This window comes from Crocuta crocuta, unplaced genomic scaffold (genome assembly GCF_008692635.1).
Source record: "Crocuta crocuta isolate KB4526 unplaced genomic scaffold, BGI_CrCroc_1.0 scaffold118, whole genome shotgun sequence".
Classification (NCBI taxonomy): domain Eukaryota; kingdom Metazoa; phylum Chordata; class Mammalia; order Carnivora; family Hyaenidae; genus Crocuta; species Crocuta crocuta.
Window position 1 is genome coordinate 5,519,221 of NW_027551558.1, and position 13,958 is coordinate 5,533,178.

At 40.8% G+C, this 13,958-nt stretch overlaps 1 protein-coding gene across 1 annotated transcript in view; it reads left to right on the forward strand.

The window, feature by feature from the left end:
• The first annotated feature begins 1,283 nt into the window (after positions 1-1,283).
• RNF149 (ring finger protein 149) overlaps positions 1,284-13,958 on the forward strand; it is a 49,457-nt gene continuing 36,782 nt past the window's right edge. The window contains exons 1-2 of the mRNA XM_077749189.1: positions 1,284-1,296; positions 13,664-13,907. Of these exons, the coding sequence (XP_077605315.1) occupies positions 1,284-1,296; positions 13,664-13,907 (257 nt within the window). The remainder of the gene's footprint in view (positions 1,297-13,663; positions 13,908-13,958) is intronic.

Sequence of the window (13,958 nt, forward strand, 5' to 3'; positions counted from 1 at the left end):
TTTTGTTTTTGAAAATTCATCACGGAGAGCTTTTGAAGGATGGAGTCCAGTTTATCCATCATTTCTTAATGCTGGCAATGTTCAGAAGGCCAAAGAGGTAGCTAGTAGGTTACAAAGCAAAAACCAAACAAACAAAACAGGCTATTGTGCAAAGGAGGGCCCAGGCCTGGGCCTAATTATAGTCTGATTCAACTTCTGGAAAGGATGTTTGATAGTGTTCCAGTTTACAGCCTAATAACCAACATTATCAAATTACCCCCTTCTGTGCATTGGTGCCGTATGTATGGGTTCTTTTACTGATTCCAAAGTTAAGAGAGGCCTTAGCACCCCTGACCTACATTAGACCCATATGCTGGAGCCACCGTGGCCTAGATTTAGACTAAGATGAACCTCGGAAGATTCCTTCTCAGGAGCCACCCTGGGTTTTCTGGTTTGAATGGAGTCCAGTAGAAGTTCACCCTGGGGCAGGTGCTTCCGGGGACTTTAAGATCCATCTGGGAAGTCAAATAGGCGGTACCTTTGACACATTCACAGGGGAACCTAGCAAAGGTCTGGTGTTTGTTTGTTTGTTTGTTTGTTTGTTTTTTAACATCCATTTTTGAGAGACAGAGACAGAGGGCGAGTGGGACAGGGGCAGAGAGAGAGGGAGACACAGAACAGAAGCAGGCTCCAGGCTCTGAGCTGTCAGCACAGAGTCCGACGCGAGGCTCTAACCCATGAACCGTGAGATCATGACCTGAGCCAAAGTCGGACACTTAACCCACTGAGCCGCCCAGGCACCCCAACAAAGGTCCGTTTTTTGTATCTCCAGTGTCCTCTGTCCTATGCTCACCCAACATGCACTTACATACCTCAGCTGAACTAGGAAGATTTTGTAAACCTAGCAACCCAGGTTTTATTTAAGCTTGTAATATTTATACTATTATGAATAAAATGATTCAACTGCATTAAAGAAAATGTCTAAAAGAGAGAGGACTTTTTTTTAATTCATAGAGAAATAAAACTAAATTCAGAACATTCTTATTCACCCAGAATCATACCGACACCCAAAACAACCACTATTAACACGTACATGATATTTATTCTAGTTCCTCTGTAGATAAACTTGGGTTGTATAAAGGTGAATAAGTGTGTTTACCAAGTTATCATTCATTCATTCATTCATACATTCATCACTATGCTTACCTAGATGTACAAAGCCACAGTCCTTCCCATCATGAAGATTTTAAGCTACTTTGGAAACTTCTTTTTTTTTTCTTTCCCAATCTCAACAGAATCTCAGAATGCATGAATCAGGTAAGTGATGATTTAGTAGCAGAATCTAATTTCGTGATTTCTAATTGGTAGTATTTATTTTGAATTTTAAATTTTTTAATGTTTATTTATTTTTGAGACAGGAAGAGAGAGCACCCACACAAGCAGGGGAAGGGCAGAGAGGGAAACAGAGGATCTTAAAGGGGGCTCTACGCTGACAGCAGAGAGCCCGATGTGGAGCTTGAACCTACAAACCGTGAGATGATGACCTGAGCTGAAGTCGAAGCTTAACCAAAGCACCCAGGTGCCGCTACTTGGTAGTATTTATTTTGAAATAGTAATTTGTTTGTTCTCCTCTCTATTCCCCACCCCCCACCCCTCCCCAATTCAAGCAGGCACAGGGCTCGGCTTCTCAAGGTGTTTCTTTGCCTCAGGAAGTTTTGCTGAGCTGACAACAGAAGCTGTTGACTCTTCCCTCCTGTGAAGGGGTCTTAGCCAGTGTTTCCTCTCTAGCCAGAGGAAAGAGAAATCCTCTGAGGAGCCTGTGAAGTAGTTAGAAATGTGAATTCATGGGCCCTGCCCCACCTCTGGAATCAGAATTTCTGAGAGTAAGGCCCAGGCCCAGGAAAACTCTTTCAACAAGTTCTTCAGGCAATGAGTATACATGTTAACTGAGAGAAGCTGGGTTAGGGGTTAGAGGAAGGATTCCAGAGGCAGAGGCAGGAGCGCACACCTTTGGGAGTAAGGAGGTAGAGAGGGAGCCAGTTCCCCGGACATACAAAACTCCAAGGCTGTACGCAAGAGGGTGCTGAGATCTCAGGCGAGGTGAAACTGGGGTTCCTTGCCCAGCAAAGCCTTCTCCTGCCCCCATGTAGGCAGGAAAACAGTATGTAAACAGAATTCATGGTACCACTGGACACCTTGACAGTGAGGGGTTCATGTGTCTACAGGGGGCTATTAATCAGAGCCCTCCCAGGCCCCAGGCCCCAGAATTTGGGCCCTGTTGGAACCCTACTACATTTTGAGGGGCCCTTCTACTGACTGAAACACTCACCCTGGTACAGAGGCCATAGTTTCATTTGATTGATCGACTTGATTTTGATATTTTTAGGGTCGGGCCCTGCTATGACTCACTTTGGAAAACAGGGCTTGGATTCCTACAGCCACTTTTTCTGCCTAGAATCCAACGCAGAGAAGCAGAATTGGAGTTTGGGGTGGGTGTAGCTACAGTGAAGAGGAAGGAGGGAGGAGTCTGCCTCTGTGATCTTGCTCGTTACTGCTCCTTCTTACCTCGCTCAAAATTTCTCTCCCTGAGGTGCTCCTTCCACAGACCTGGTGCAGGGCTTCCCATAAACAGGGCACAGTGTCTAGAAAAGGGGCCACAGCCCTGTCAGCTACTTTCAGTATCAGCCAAATAACGGGTGGGGCAAGGTTGAAAGTGTTAAGTCATATCATAACTTTGGGGGTGCAGAGAGATTGGGTGCTGTACGTCGCTTACCCAGAAACAAACCTTGAGATGAGATTTTGGGTTTTCTTTGTTTTGGAGTTTCGGGTTGTTTTGTTGTTGTTGTTGTTGTTGTTGTCGTTTGGTTGGCTTTTTGGTTTTTGGTTTTGGGGTTACTTTTGTGTTTTTGTTTTTGTTTTTTGCCACTTCACCCATATGGAGGTTTACGTGCAGAATAACTACCTAGAAGTAGAAAAGCTGAGTAGGTGAATTTATATACTTTTTTAATTTTTAAATTTTTGTAATCTTTTGATCTTCTTCACCCATTTCTCCCATCCCCTAGCCCCCACCTCTGGCAACCACAATGTATGAACTTGGTCTTTGGTTTGTTTGGTGTTTTTAAGACCACGCATATAAGAGAAATCATGTGGTATGCCTTTCTCTGTCTGACTTAGTTCACTGAGCATAGGCTTTGAGGTCCATCCATGTTGTTACCAACAACAAAATTTCTTTTTTTATGGCTGAATAATATTCCATTCTGTGTGTGTGTGTGTGTGTATGTGTGTGTGTGTGTGTATACCACAATTTCTTTATCCATTCATCCATTAATGTACCCCTAGGTTGTTTCCATATCTTGGCTATTGTAAATAATGCTACAATGAACATGAGGGTACATGTATCTTTTCAAATTAGGGTTTTTTTGTACACATAAATACCCAGAAGTGGAATTGTTGGATCATGTGATAGTTCTTTTTTTGTTTGTTTGCTTGTTTATTTATTTTTGAGAGGGAGAGAGAGCATGAGTAGGGGAAAGCAGAGACAGACAGAGACACAGAATCTGAAGCAGGCTCCACGCTCTGAGCTGTCAGCACAGAGCCCAACGCGGGGCTCAAACTTGTGAACCATGAAATCATGACCCGAGCTGAAGTCAGACCTTCAAGTGACTAAGCCACCCAAGTGCCCATGATAGTTCTGTTTTTAAGTTTTTGAGGAAACTCCATACTGTGTTCTACAGCAGCTGCACCAATTTACATTCCCACCAATAGTACACAAATGTTCCCTTTCCCCACGTCCTCACCGACACTTGTTATTTACTGTCTTTTTGAGAATAGCCATCCTAACATGTGTGAGGTTTTACCTCATTTGTTTTGATTAGAATTTCCCTGTTCACTGGTGATGTTGAGCATCTTCTCATGTACCTGTTGGTCACCTGTCTTCTTTGGAAAAATGACTATTCAGATCTTCTGCCCATTTTACTTCTTTTTATTTTTTAAAGACTTTATTTTTAAGTAATCTCCACCATGTGAGGCTTGAACTTACAATCCCGAGATCAAGAGTTAGTTGCATGCTCTACCAGCTGAGCCAGCCAGGCTCCCTTCTGCCCATATTTAATTTATTTTTTTAAAAGTTTTTAATGTTTTATTTATTTCTGAGAGAGAGAGAGAGACAGCGTGAGCAGGGCAGGGTCAGAGAGAGAAGGAAACACAGAATCTGAAACAGGCCCAAGGCCCTGAGCTAGCTGTCAGCCCAGAACCCGACATGGGGCTTGAACCCACAAACCGTGAGATCATGACCTGACCCAAAGTCTGACACTCAACCAACTGAGCCACCCAGGTGCTCCCATATTTAATTTATTTTTGAACATTTATTTATTTATTGAGAGACAGAGAATGACAGAGCATGAGCAGGGGAGGGGCAGAGAGAGAGGGAGTCACAGAATCTGAAGCAGGCTCCTGGCACTGAGCTGTCAGCACAGAGACCAACATGGGGATTGAACTCATGAACTTCAAGATCATGACCTGAGCTGAAGTCGGAGGTTAACCAACTGAGCCACCCAGGCACCCTTCCTCTGCTTATTTTTAAATCAGATTTTTTGGGGGGGGTTGTATGTTTATGTATGTTGGATTTGCAAATATGATTTGCAAATACTCTCTCCCATTCAGTAGGTTGCCTTTTTATTTTGTTAATAATTTCCTTTGCTGTACAGGAGCTTTTTAGTTTAGTGTAGTACCACTTGTTTATTTTTGCTGTTGTTGTGTTTGCTTTTGGTCTCAGATTCAAAAAGTCATCAACAGACCTATGTCAAGGAGCTTCCAAGCTCTATCGTTTTTAATCCATGTTGAGTTAATTTTTGTGTATGGTATAAGATTGTAGTCTAGTTTCATCCTTTTTGTTTTTATGATTATTTATTTATTTTTGAGAGAGAGACAGAGAGTGAGTGGGGGAGGGGCAGAGAGAGAGGGGAACAGAGTATCCAAAGCAAGCTGTGCACTGATAGCAGAGAGCCCAATGTGGGGCTTAAACTCATGAACTGAGATCATGACCTGAGCCAAAGGCAAACGCTCAATTGACTAGACCATCCGGGTTCCCCAGCTTTTTTCTCTAAAAAAAATTTTTTACATTTATTTATTTTTGAGAGACGGACAGAACACAAAACGGGAGAGGGCAGAGAAAGAATGAGACACAGAATCTAAAGCTGAGCTATCAGCACAGAGCCTGAATATAAAGCTGGGCTATCAGCACAGAGCCTGACGTGGGGCTCGAACTTACAAACCGTGAGAGCATGACCTGAGCCGAAGTCGGACACTCAAGCAACTGAGCCACCCTGGTGCCCCACCCAATTTTTTTCTTTACCATAGATTTTCAGTAGGTTTTTTTAAATGTTTATTTACTTTTGAGGGGGTGAGGGACAGAGAAAGAGGGACAGAGCATCCCAAGTGGGCTCTGTGCTGACAGCAGAGAGTTTGATTCAGGCTTGAACTCATGAACTGAGATCATGACCTGAGGTGAAGTCAGATGCTTAACCACTGAGCCACCTAGGCACCCCTTAGTTTCATTCTTTTGCATGTGGCTATCCAGTTTTCCCAGCACCATTTGCTGAAGAGACTATCCCTTTCCCATTGTATAGTCTTGACCTTTTTGGTCATAAAATAATTGACCATATACAAATGGGTTTATTTCTGGGTTATCTACGCTGACCATCGATCTATGTGTCTATTTTTATGCCAATACCTTACTGTTTTAATTACTATAGCTTTGCAATAGCATTTGAAATCAGAGAATATGACGTACCCAGCTTTTTGTTCTTTCTCAAGATTGTTTTGGCTATTCAAGGTCTTTTGTGGTTCCATACAAACTGTAGAATGGTTTGTCTATTTCTGTGAAAAAAGCCATTAGAATTTTGATAGGTGTCATTGAGCCTATAGATTGCTTTGGATAGTAAATTCTTTCAATCCATGAACACAGAATATCTTTCCATTAGTTTTTGTCATCTTCGGTTTCTTTCTTTAATGTGTCTTAGAGTTTTTAATATATAGGTCTTTTACCTCCTTGGTTATATTTATTCCTATATCTGTTATTCTTTTTGCTGCAATTATTAATAGGGTTTTCTTAATTTCTCTTTTTGATAGCTCATTATGAGTGTATAGAAATGCAACAGATTTTCACATATTGATTTTGTATCCTGCAACATTACCAAATTTGTTTATTAGCTCGAACAGTTTTCTATGGAGTCTTTAGGGTTTTCTATGAAAGGAGAGCTATTACAACTGATACCAGAGAAATACAAAGGATCATAAGAAATAACTATGAACAATTATACTCCAACAATTGGACAACCTAGAAAAAATGGGCAAATTCCTAGAAACAGATAACCTACCAAGATGAATCATGAATAAATAGTAAATCTGAACAGATTGATTACTGGTAAGGAAATTGAATCAGTAATCCAAAACCTACTAATAAACAAAAGTCCTAGACCAGATGGCTGTATTGGTAAATTCTACCAAACATTCAAAGAAGAATTAACGCAACTCTTCTCAAACTCTTCCAAAAAATAGAAGAGGGAACTCATTTTATGCAGCCTATATTACCTCGATACCAAAACCAGATAAGGATGCTACAGGAAAAGAAAATTACAGGCCAGTATCCCTAATGAACATAGATGTAAAAATCCTCAACAAAATACTAGCAAATTGAATTCAACAATACATTAAAAGAATCACACACCATGATCAAGTGGGATTTATTCTGGAGATGCCAGGCTAGCTCAACATCTGCAGGTGAGTCAGTGTGATAACCACATTAACAAAATGAGACATAAATATCATATGATTATCTCAGTGGATGTAGAAAAAGCATTTGACAAAATCCAACTTCCATTTATGATAAAAAAAAATGTTCAACAAAGTGGATGTAGAGGGAATGTATGTCAACATATTAAGTCCATATATGACAAGCCCACAGATAACATCATATTCAATGGTAAAAGCTGAAAGCTTTTCCTTAAGACAAGGATATCCACTATTGCCATTTTTATTCAACATAGTGTTAGAAGTCCCGGCCAGAGCAATTAGGCAAGAAAAGAAACAAAAACATCCAAAATGGAAAGGAAGAAATAAAACTATCACTATATGCAGATGGCATGATTTATTAAAAAAAAAGCCACCACCCAAAACAACAAAGAACAGAATTGTCACATTGTGGGTTATGAATAACCCTGTCAGTCTTTACATGAGCCTCACCCTCTAAGGTATTTCTTTAGTGGGGATTCTTTTGCACACCGTGAAAGAGATCTTCAAGTATACTGATCGGTAGTGCTTGTTTGTATAGTGTTATTTGAGTAGGCCAATGTAGAATTACAACTTTTCTAATAAATACCATTTTGAAAAAGTTGAAATAATGTATTGGTGAAAAAAACTTTATCCAGTCACAGGCAAAAGAGAAGGAAGGAGGAAGGAAGGAAGGAGGGAAAGGAGGAAGGGAGGGATGAAGGAAAAAGGAAGGAAGGAAGGAAAGAAGGAAGAAAGGAAGAGAGAGAGAGGAAGGAAGGAAGAGAAAGAAAGAAAATCAGCTTATCTTGATAGCACAATTAAAGTCTCTGATGTGAATAAAATAATATGTGGTATATTACACATTTAAATAACTTTGTTTTTTAAGTACAACTTTAAATTCCATTAAGAGTAATATTACAGCAGGGTGCCTGGGTGACTCAGTCAGTTAAGTGTCCAACTTCGGCTCAGGACAAGAACAAAATAACTGGGTACTTTGACAGGTTTGTTATTTTTAAAAATTCCTCATTTTGTTCCAAGTAATGATCAACAGCAACAGAAAAAGGGACCGGGGGGTCACTTTTAAGTAAAAAGTGGTAAAAAGATATGTACTCCAATAAAACCACTCCTATTATTTGCCAGTCAGATTGGCGAAGGTCAGAAAGTTTACACATACATGATATTGGAACGTACTCTCATATACTGCTGGTGGAGTGGAATTTGGTAAAACCTCTGTGGGGAAGCATTTGGGAATATCTACCAAAATTGCAAATGCACTAATCTTTGAATCTACCAATTCCACTTCCAGGTTTTTGGGTGTTTTTTTTTAATGTTTTTATTTTTGAGAGACAGAGACAAAGCACGGACAGGGGAAAAACAGAGAGAGAGGGAGACACAGAATCCAAAGCAGGCTCCAGGCTCTGAGCTGTCAGCACAGAGCCCGATGCGGGGCTCAAACTCACAGACCGTGAGATCATGACTTGAGGTGAAGTTGGACGCTTAACCAACTGAGCCACCTGCCGGGAGCNGAGCCGGCGCGGCCTCCGGCAGCCACCCAGGTGCCCCTCTACTTCTAGAAATCTATTTATAGATAATGTGTAAGGGACATATGGGCAAAGTTCTTTATGGCAAAATTATTTGGAATGGCAAAAGGTTGAAAATGACCTAAATATCCATTTGTAGGGGACTCGTTAAATAGTTGATGGAAAAATTGAACATACAGTGAGACTCTATATAGCCTAATAAAGCATGAGGATGCTTTTCATGAACTAATATGCAAAGACCTTCAACAAATGAGTGAAAAATTCTAGGTCCAAAATTGTGTATAATCTTCCACCATTTATGGGAAAAAGGTTACATGTAAACATATGTATAACATATAAACATATAAATTAATTTGTTGTATAATATGGACTTACACTGGAACAATCTACAAGAAACTAGTGATACTGGTTGCCTTGACATAGGGTAGCTGGCACCAGGGGTGCAATGAGCATTCCCTATTGTATGTTTTGAATTTTGAATCATGAGAGCATATTATATTAAAAAGTAGTGTTTTTTTTTTTTTTAACATATCTTAGGTCCAGCAATTTCAGCTTTTAGGAAGTGATCCTATGGGGGAAACGTTAAATGACTGGGTAAGTTTTCAATGATGAATATTACAAATTTTAAATATTGTAATATTATTTATAACATAGATATGGAAAAATTTAAAAGATTTTTCATATTATGTTTTCATTATTATATGGAAAAATAGAAAACAACTTATATGTCCCCAAGCAGGTTTAGTTATAAAAACAGTGCTGCTTTGGGGGCAGCTGGGTGACTCAATCCATTAGGTGTCTGACTCTGGATCTCAGCTCACATCTTGATCTTAGGGCCATGAGTCCAAGCCCTCCATGGGGCTCCATGCTGAGTGTGAAGTCCACTTAAAACAAAACAAAACCTAGTGCTGCTTTCAAATGATGAAATACCATGTGGTCATTTAAATGATCTTGGAGGGGCACCTGGGTGGCTCAGTCGGTTAAGCGTCGGCTTCGGCTCAGGTCATGATCTCATGGTTTGTGGGTTTGAGCCGCGTGTCGGGCTCTGTGCTGACAGCTAGCTCAGAGCCTAGAGATTGTCTTCAGATTCTGTGCCTCTTTCTCTCTCTGTCCCTTCTCTGCTCATGCTCTGTTTTCTCTCTGTCTCTCAGAAATAAATAAATGCTGAAAAAAATAATAAAATAAATGATCTTGGAGGGGCACCTGGGTGGCTCAGTCAGCTAAGCATCTGACTTTGGCTCAGGACACAATCTCAGGGTTCATGGGCTTGAGCCTCACATCAGGTTCTGTGCTCACAGCTCAGAGCCTGGAGCCTGCTTCAGATTCTGTGCCTCTTTCTCTCTCTGTCCCTTCTTTGCTCATGCTCTGTTTTCTCTCTGTCTCTCAGAAATAAATAAATGCTGAAAAAAATAATAAAATAAATGATCTTGGAGAAGTGTATTCATGATGTAGAAAAATGTTCATAGTATATTTATGATGTAGAAAAATGTTCATTAGACTTTGCTGAGTTCTTAAAAGGCAAATAAACACAAAAATGCACTATTTTGTCATTTTAAGAAAATTTATAGGAAAGGGGCACCTGGGTGGCTCAGTCAGTTGAGTGTCTGACTTTCACTCAGGTCATGATCTCACAGTTGGTGAGTTCTACCCCCACATCAGGCTCACTGGTGTCAGAGACAGCCTGCTTTGGATCCTCTGTCCTCCTCTCTTGCTCTTCTCTTCCTCTGCTTGCACTCTCTCAAAAATTAAAAAAAAAAAATTAAAAACACTTAAGAAAATTTATAGGACAAAAATTATAGTGACATAGAAAAAAGTCTGGCATGTAGTTTACCAAAATTTGGCATTTCTCTGATATCATTATGATATTTTCAATCTTCTTTCAATTTATCTACATATTCTGAGTTTTTACGAGTTTATTTATTTTGAGAGAGAGAAAGAGAGTATGCACGCATTTGCATGTGAGCAGGGGATGGGCAGAGAGAGAGGGAGAGAGAGAATCCCAAGCAGACTCTGCACCCAGCTGAGCCACCCAGGAGTCCCTGTATCTTCTGATTTTTCTTTAAACAATGAATATGTATTATTATATGATTAATGGGGGGAAAGAAAGCCCAAGGACCGATTGTGGTCTCTAAAGAGCATTTCCTACTAAAAGGAAACAAGTGTCCTCAGGGAAATAACTGATGCTCTGCTGACTATAGAAAGCAAGGAAGACATCAAAGGCATCGAGTGGACTTAGGAGCCGATCTAAAGAGGTTCCCACTGGCTAGCCATGAAAGACTTCAGTAAGAGGGCTCCAATAAATATGGGCTTCAATAAGAATAATAACAGCAAAGGATTGAAACTCATCAAGTATGCTAAATTTATGCATTATTAATGACTAAAAAGAATTCTCTTGCCTGGCTCTATAGTGCAATGGATAGTGCTTTGGACTTCTAAAAAGAATTCTCATTAAGGTAGGTTAGGGATTTATTATTCTGAAAACTGATAAAGAAAATAATTTTAATCTTGTTTTTCTATATAAATTGTCCCTGAGGGTAACCCTATTTGGTGAAGGAAAGTTTCTCTTTATAGAAGTATTCTAGGTAATAAAATGAAGAAGGAATGATAGACTATCACCATTTTGGCAAACACTTAATGAAACAATAGATTTAGGAATGATAATTAATGGCAACTAACATTGCAAAAAAAGAAAGACACTCCAACATGATGCCACCATGCAGAAGTACACAGTACCACCTTTTTTTTTTTTTTTTTGCCCAGAAGTCCAACTTGTATCAGATCAGACCTCTTGATCTAACCACCAGATCACGGGAAGTACCAGGGAGAGAAGAACATGCTACATTGTCATCAGCCAATGTCATCAGCCAAATACAGAAAGTGGGAAATTATACAGGACAAATCATCCAATCCTTCAAAGAGAAAAAGAAGATGGGGCATGTGCGTGGTTCAGTGGGTTCAGCGTCCAACTCTTGATTTCAGCTCAGGTCATGATTTCACGATTCTTGGGTTTGAGCCCTGCATTGGGCTCTGTGGTGACAGCATGGAGCCTGCTCTCTCTCTCTCAAAATAAATAAACTTAAAAAAAAGAAGAGAAAAAAAACTTATGAAAAAAGGAAACTCGAGACACATTTCCATCAAATGCAATGTGTGAATGTTTGAAACTTGTTCCAAACAAACTCAGTGTAGGATATCATGCAGGAGACCATCAGTAAATTTGTGCACTTACTGGATATTTGATATTAAAGGACTCTAGACAATTTATTTAAATATTGTGATAATACTGTGATCATGTTTTTACTTCTAAAGGTACATATGAAAATGTTTACAAATAAAATATGACGTCCAGAATGTCCTTCAAAATAATCCACTAGGGGCAAGTGGCAGTGGCCATGAGTATATTTGACATGAAATTAGCCGTGAGATGATCATTGTTGAATTTAAGTTATAAAATAAAACAATTAGAAGAAAAAATAAACCTGCACCGCTCTCCCCCATAAAGAGTGTGGTGGGATAAGGCCTGTCAGCTTTTCTTCTTGGGACAATAGAGAAGCGGGAATTGAAGAGACTGAATGGCACTCGGCAGCTAGCGGAGGGCACAATAATGGGTTAAGCCAATGATGGCAGCTATGGAACCAGCTCAGGCCTGAAGCTGGTAATGAAAACTGAAAACCAAGAAGCTAGGCTGAGCCTCAGGGCTGAAGAGCTGCAAGGCCTGTTCCTATTAGCCTGTTGAACTTCTTTGAGCAACAAACCTGTACCCAGTCATGAGTCCCTTAACTCTGAAACAGTAAAAGGGAGCTATTTTGCTCATTTAACAAACATGCATTACACGCATGACACTGTGCTCGCTGAGGTAGGTTCATGCAAACAGCAAAGACACAGTCCTTGTCTTCATGATATTGTTAAGGCTAAAAACCTGTATTTGGAAAGCAGTATTGCTGTTATAACATTAACATATAAGCATACACAACATGGAATCTAAGAAGGATACCCAAGTTTGTCTTTAGGAATCAAAGAAGGTTTCACAGAAGAAACAGCTTTTGAGATAGTTTGAAGACTAAGCTGGTGTTTGCCAGGATAAAAGCCAGAAGCAGGAGGCTTTCAGAAAGAAGGAAAATAATTTGTGAGACATAATGTGAAACTACAAAGGCATATTCTGGGAACTTTAAGCATTTGTTTTGCTGGAGCAGAAGGTACATGTCTGAGGATCCGTTCTCTAGCCTGCTTGTTTTTCTAGGCCTGGGACAAGGGGAAGGCCTTAAGCCTTCCTTTAAGCCTTTAAAACTCGTTTCCTGATGGGAAGGGGAGAGATCTGACTTCAAGGAAAGCTATGGGATATGGGCTAGGCTGCATTTTTAGAGCAGTTTTAAAAATCAATCCAAGAAGTAAAATAAGTCAGAAAAAACAAGTATTATATGATTTAACTCTTTGTGGACTTTTTAAAAAATTATCCTTTTTATTTTTTTTTTTTAACGTTTATTTTTGAGACAGAGAGAGACAGAGCATGAGCGGGGGAGGGACAGACAGAGAGAGAGGGAGACACAGAATCCAAAACAGGCTCCAGGCTCTGAGCTGTCAGCACAGAGCCGGATACGGGGCTCGAACCCACTGACCGAGAGATCATGACCTGATCCACCCAGGCCGTCTTTGTGGACTTTAAGAAACAGAGCAGATGAACACAGGGGAAGGGAATGAAAAATAAACAAGAAAAAAGCAGAGAGGGAGGCAGACCATAAGAGATTCTTAAATACAGCAACCAGTATGAGAGTTGCTGCAGGGGAGGGGAGAAGGATGGGCTAAATGGATGATGGGCATTAAGGAGGGTACTTGTTGGGATGAGCACTGGATTCTGCTCCTAAAACCAATACTACATTGTATGTTAACTAACTTGAATTTAAATAAATACATTTAAAAAAATACAGTCCAAGAGAGGCTGATAAAAAAGAGAAAGTGAGAAGGTTTAAGGCCCAACAAAACCCCAGCTGTGAGTGGCAACAGCCTACTTCCTTCAATTATAGATCCTTGTAGAAGGAGGAAGATGAGTCAGTCAGTCATTAATGTTCTAAACTTTTCCTGAAGCAGTAAGGCTTTGTATCCACAGCAGTTCTGAAGGGACTATCACCCAGTATTCCTTTCCCAATACTTTTTTATTTATTGCTGTACAATTTAAGTGCCCATCTAGATAGATAGTTCGATGCATTTATTTCAAAACTACAGATTGTACATAAAATACCAAAACAGAAAAGGTTGTTGGGGAGTCCAGAGAAGCGACAAAATCGGCCACCAAACGTATCTGGAAAATATATGCAGCTTGGTTCTAGACAAGCAAGGCCCCGGCCAAGTGCCTTCCACTGTCAATTCCTGATAAACAGGCGCTGGGCGACTCTACACAACCGCGCTCCGACGCCTCCCGGGCCCACACGCCGAGGAGCTTCCCGTTTCTCCGAAGGCCACTTGCCCTGGCTCCGGGGGCCCTCCAGGTTCTGTTACACAAGCTCGNAGCTGGTCGCCAGCACCCGTCCCTGCGTGGTTGGACCGCCCGGCTGCCGGGAGCGGTCACGTTCAGGGTCTGAGAGGGTCGGACTCCCGCCTGCGCGCGCAGCTCCGGGGTCCCGGGTGAGGAGGGGCCAGGAAAAGCCCCGCCCCACGCCCCGCTCCGCCAGGTGC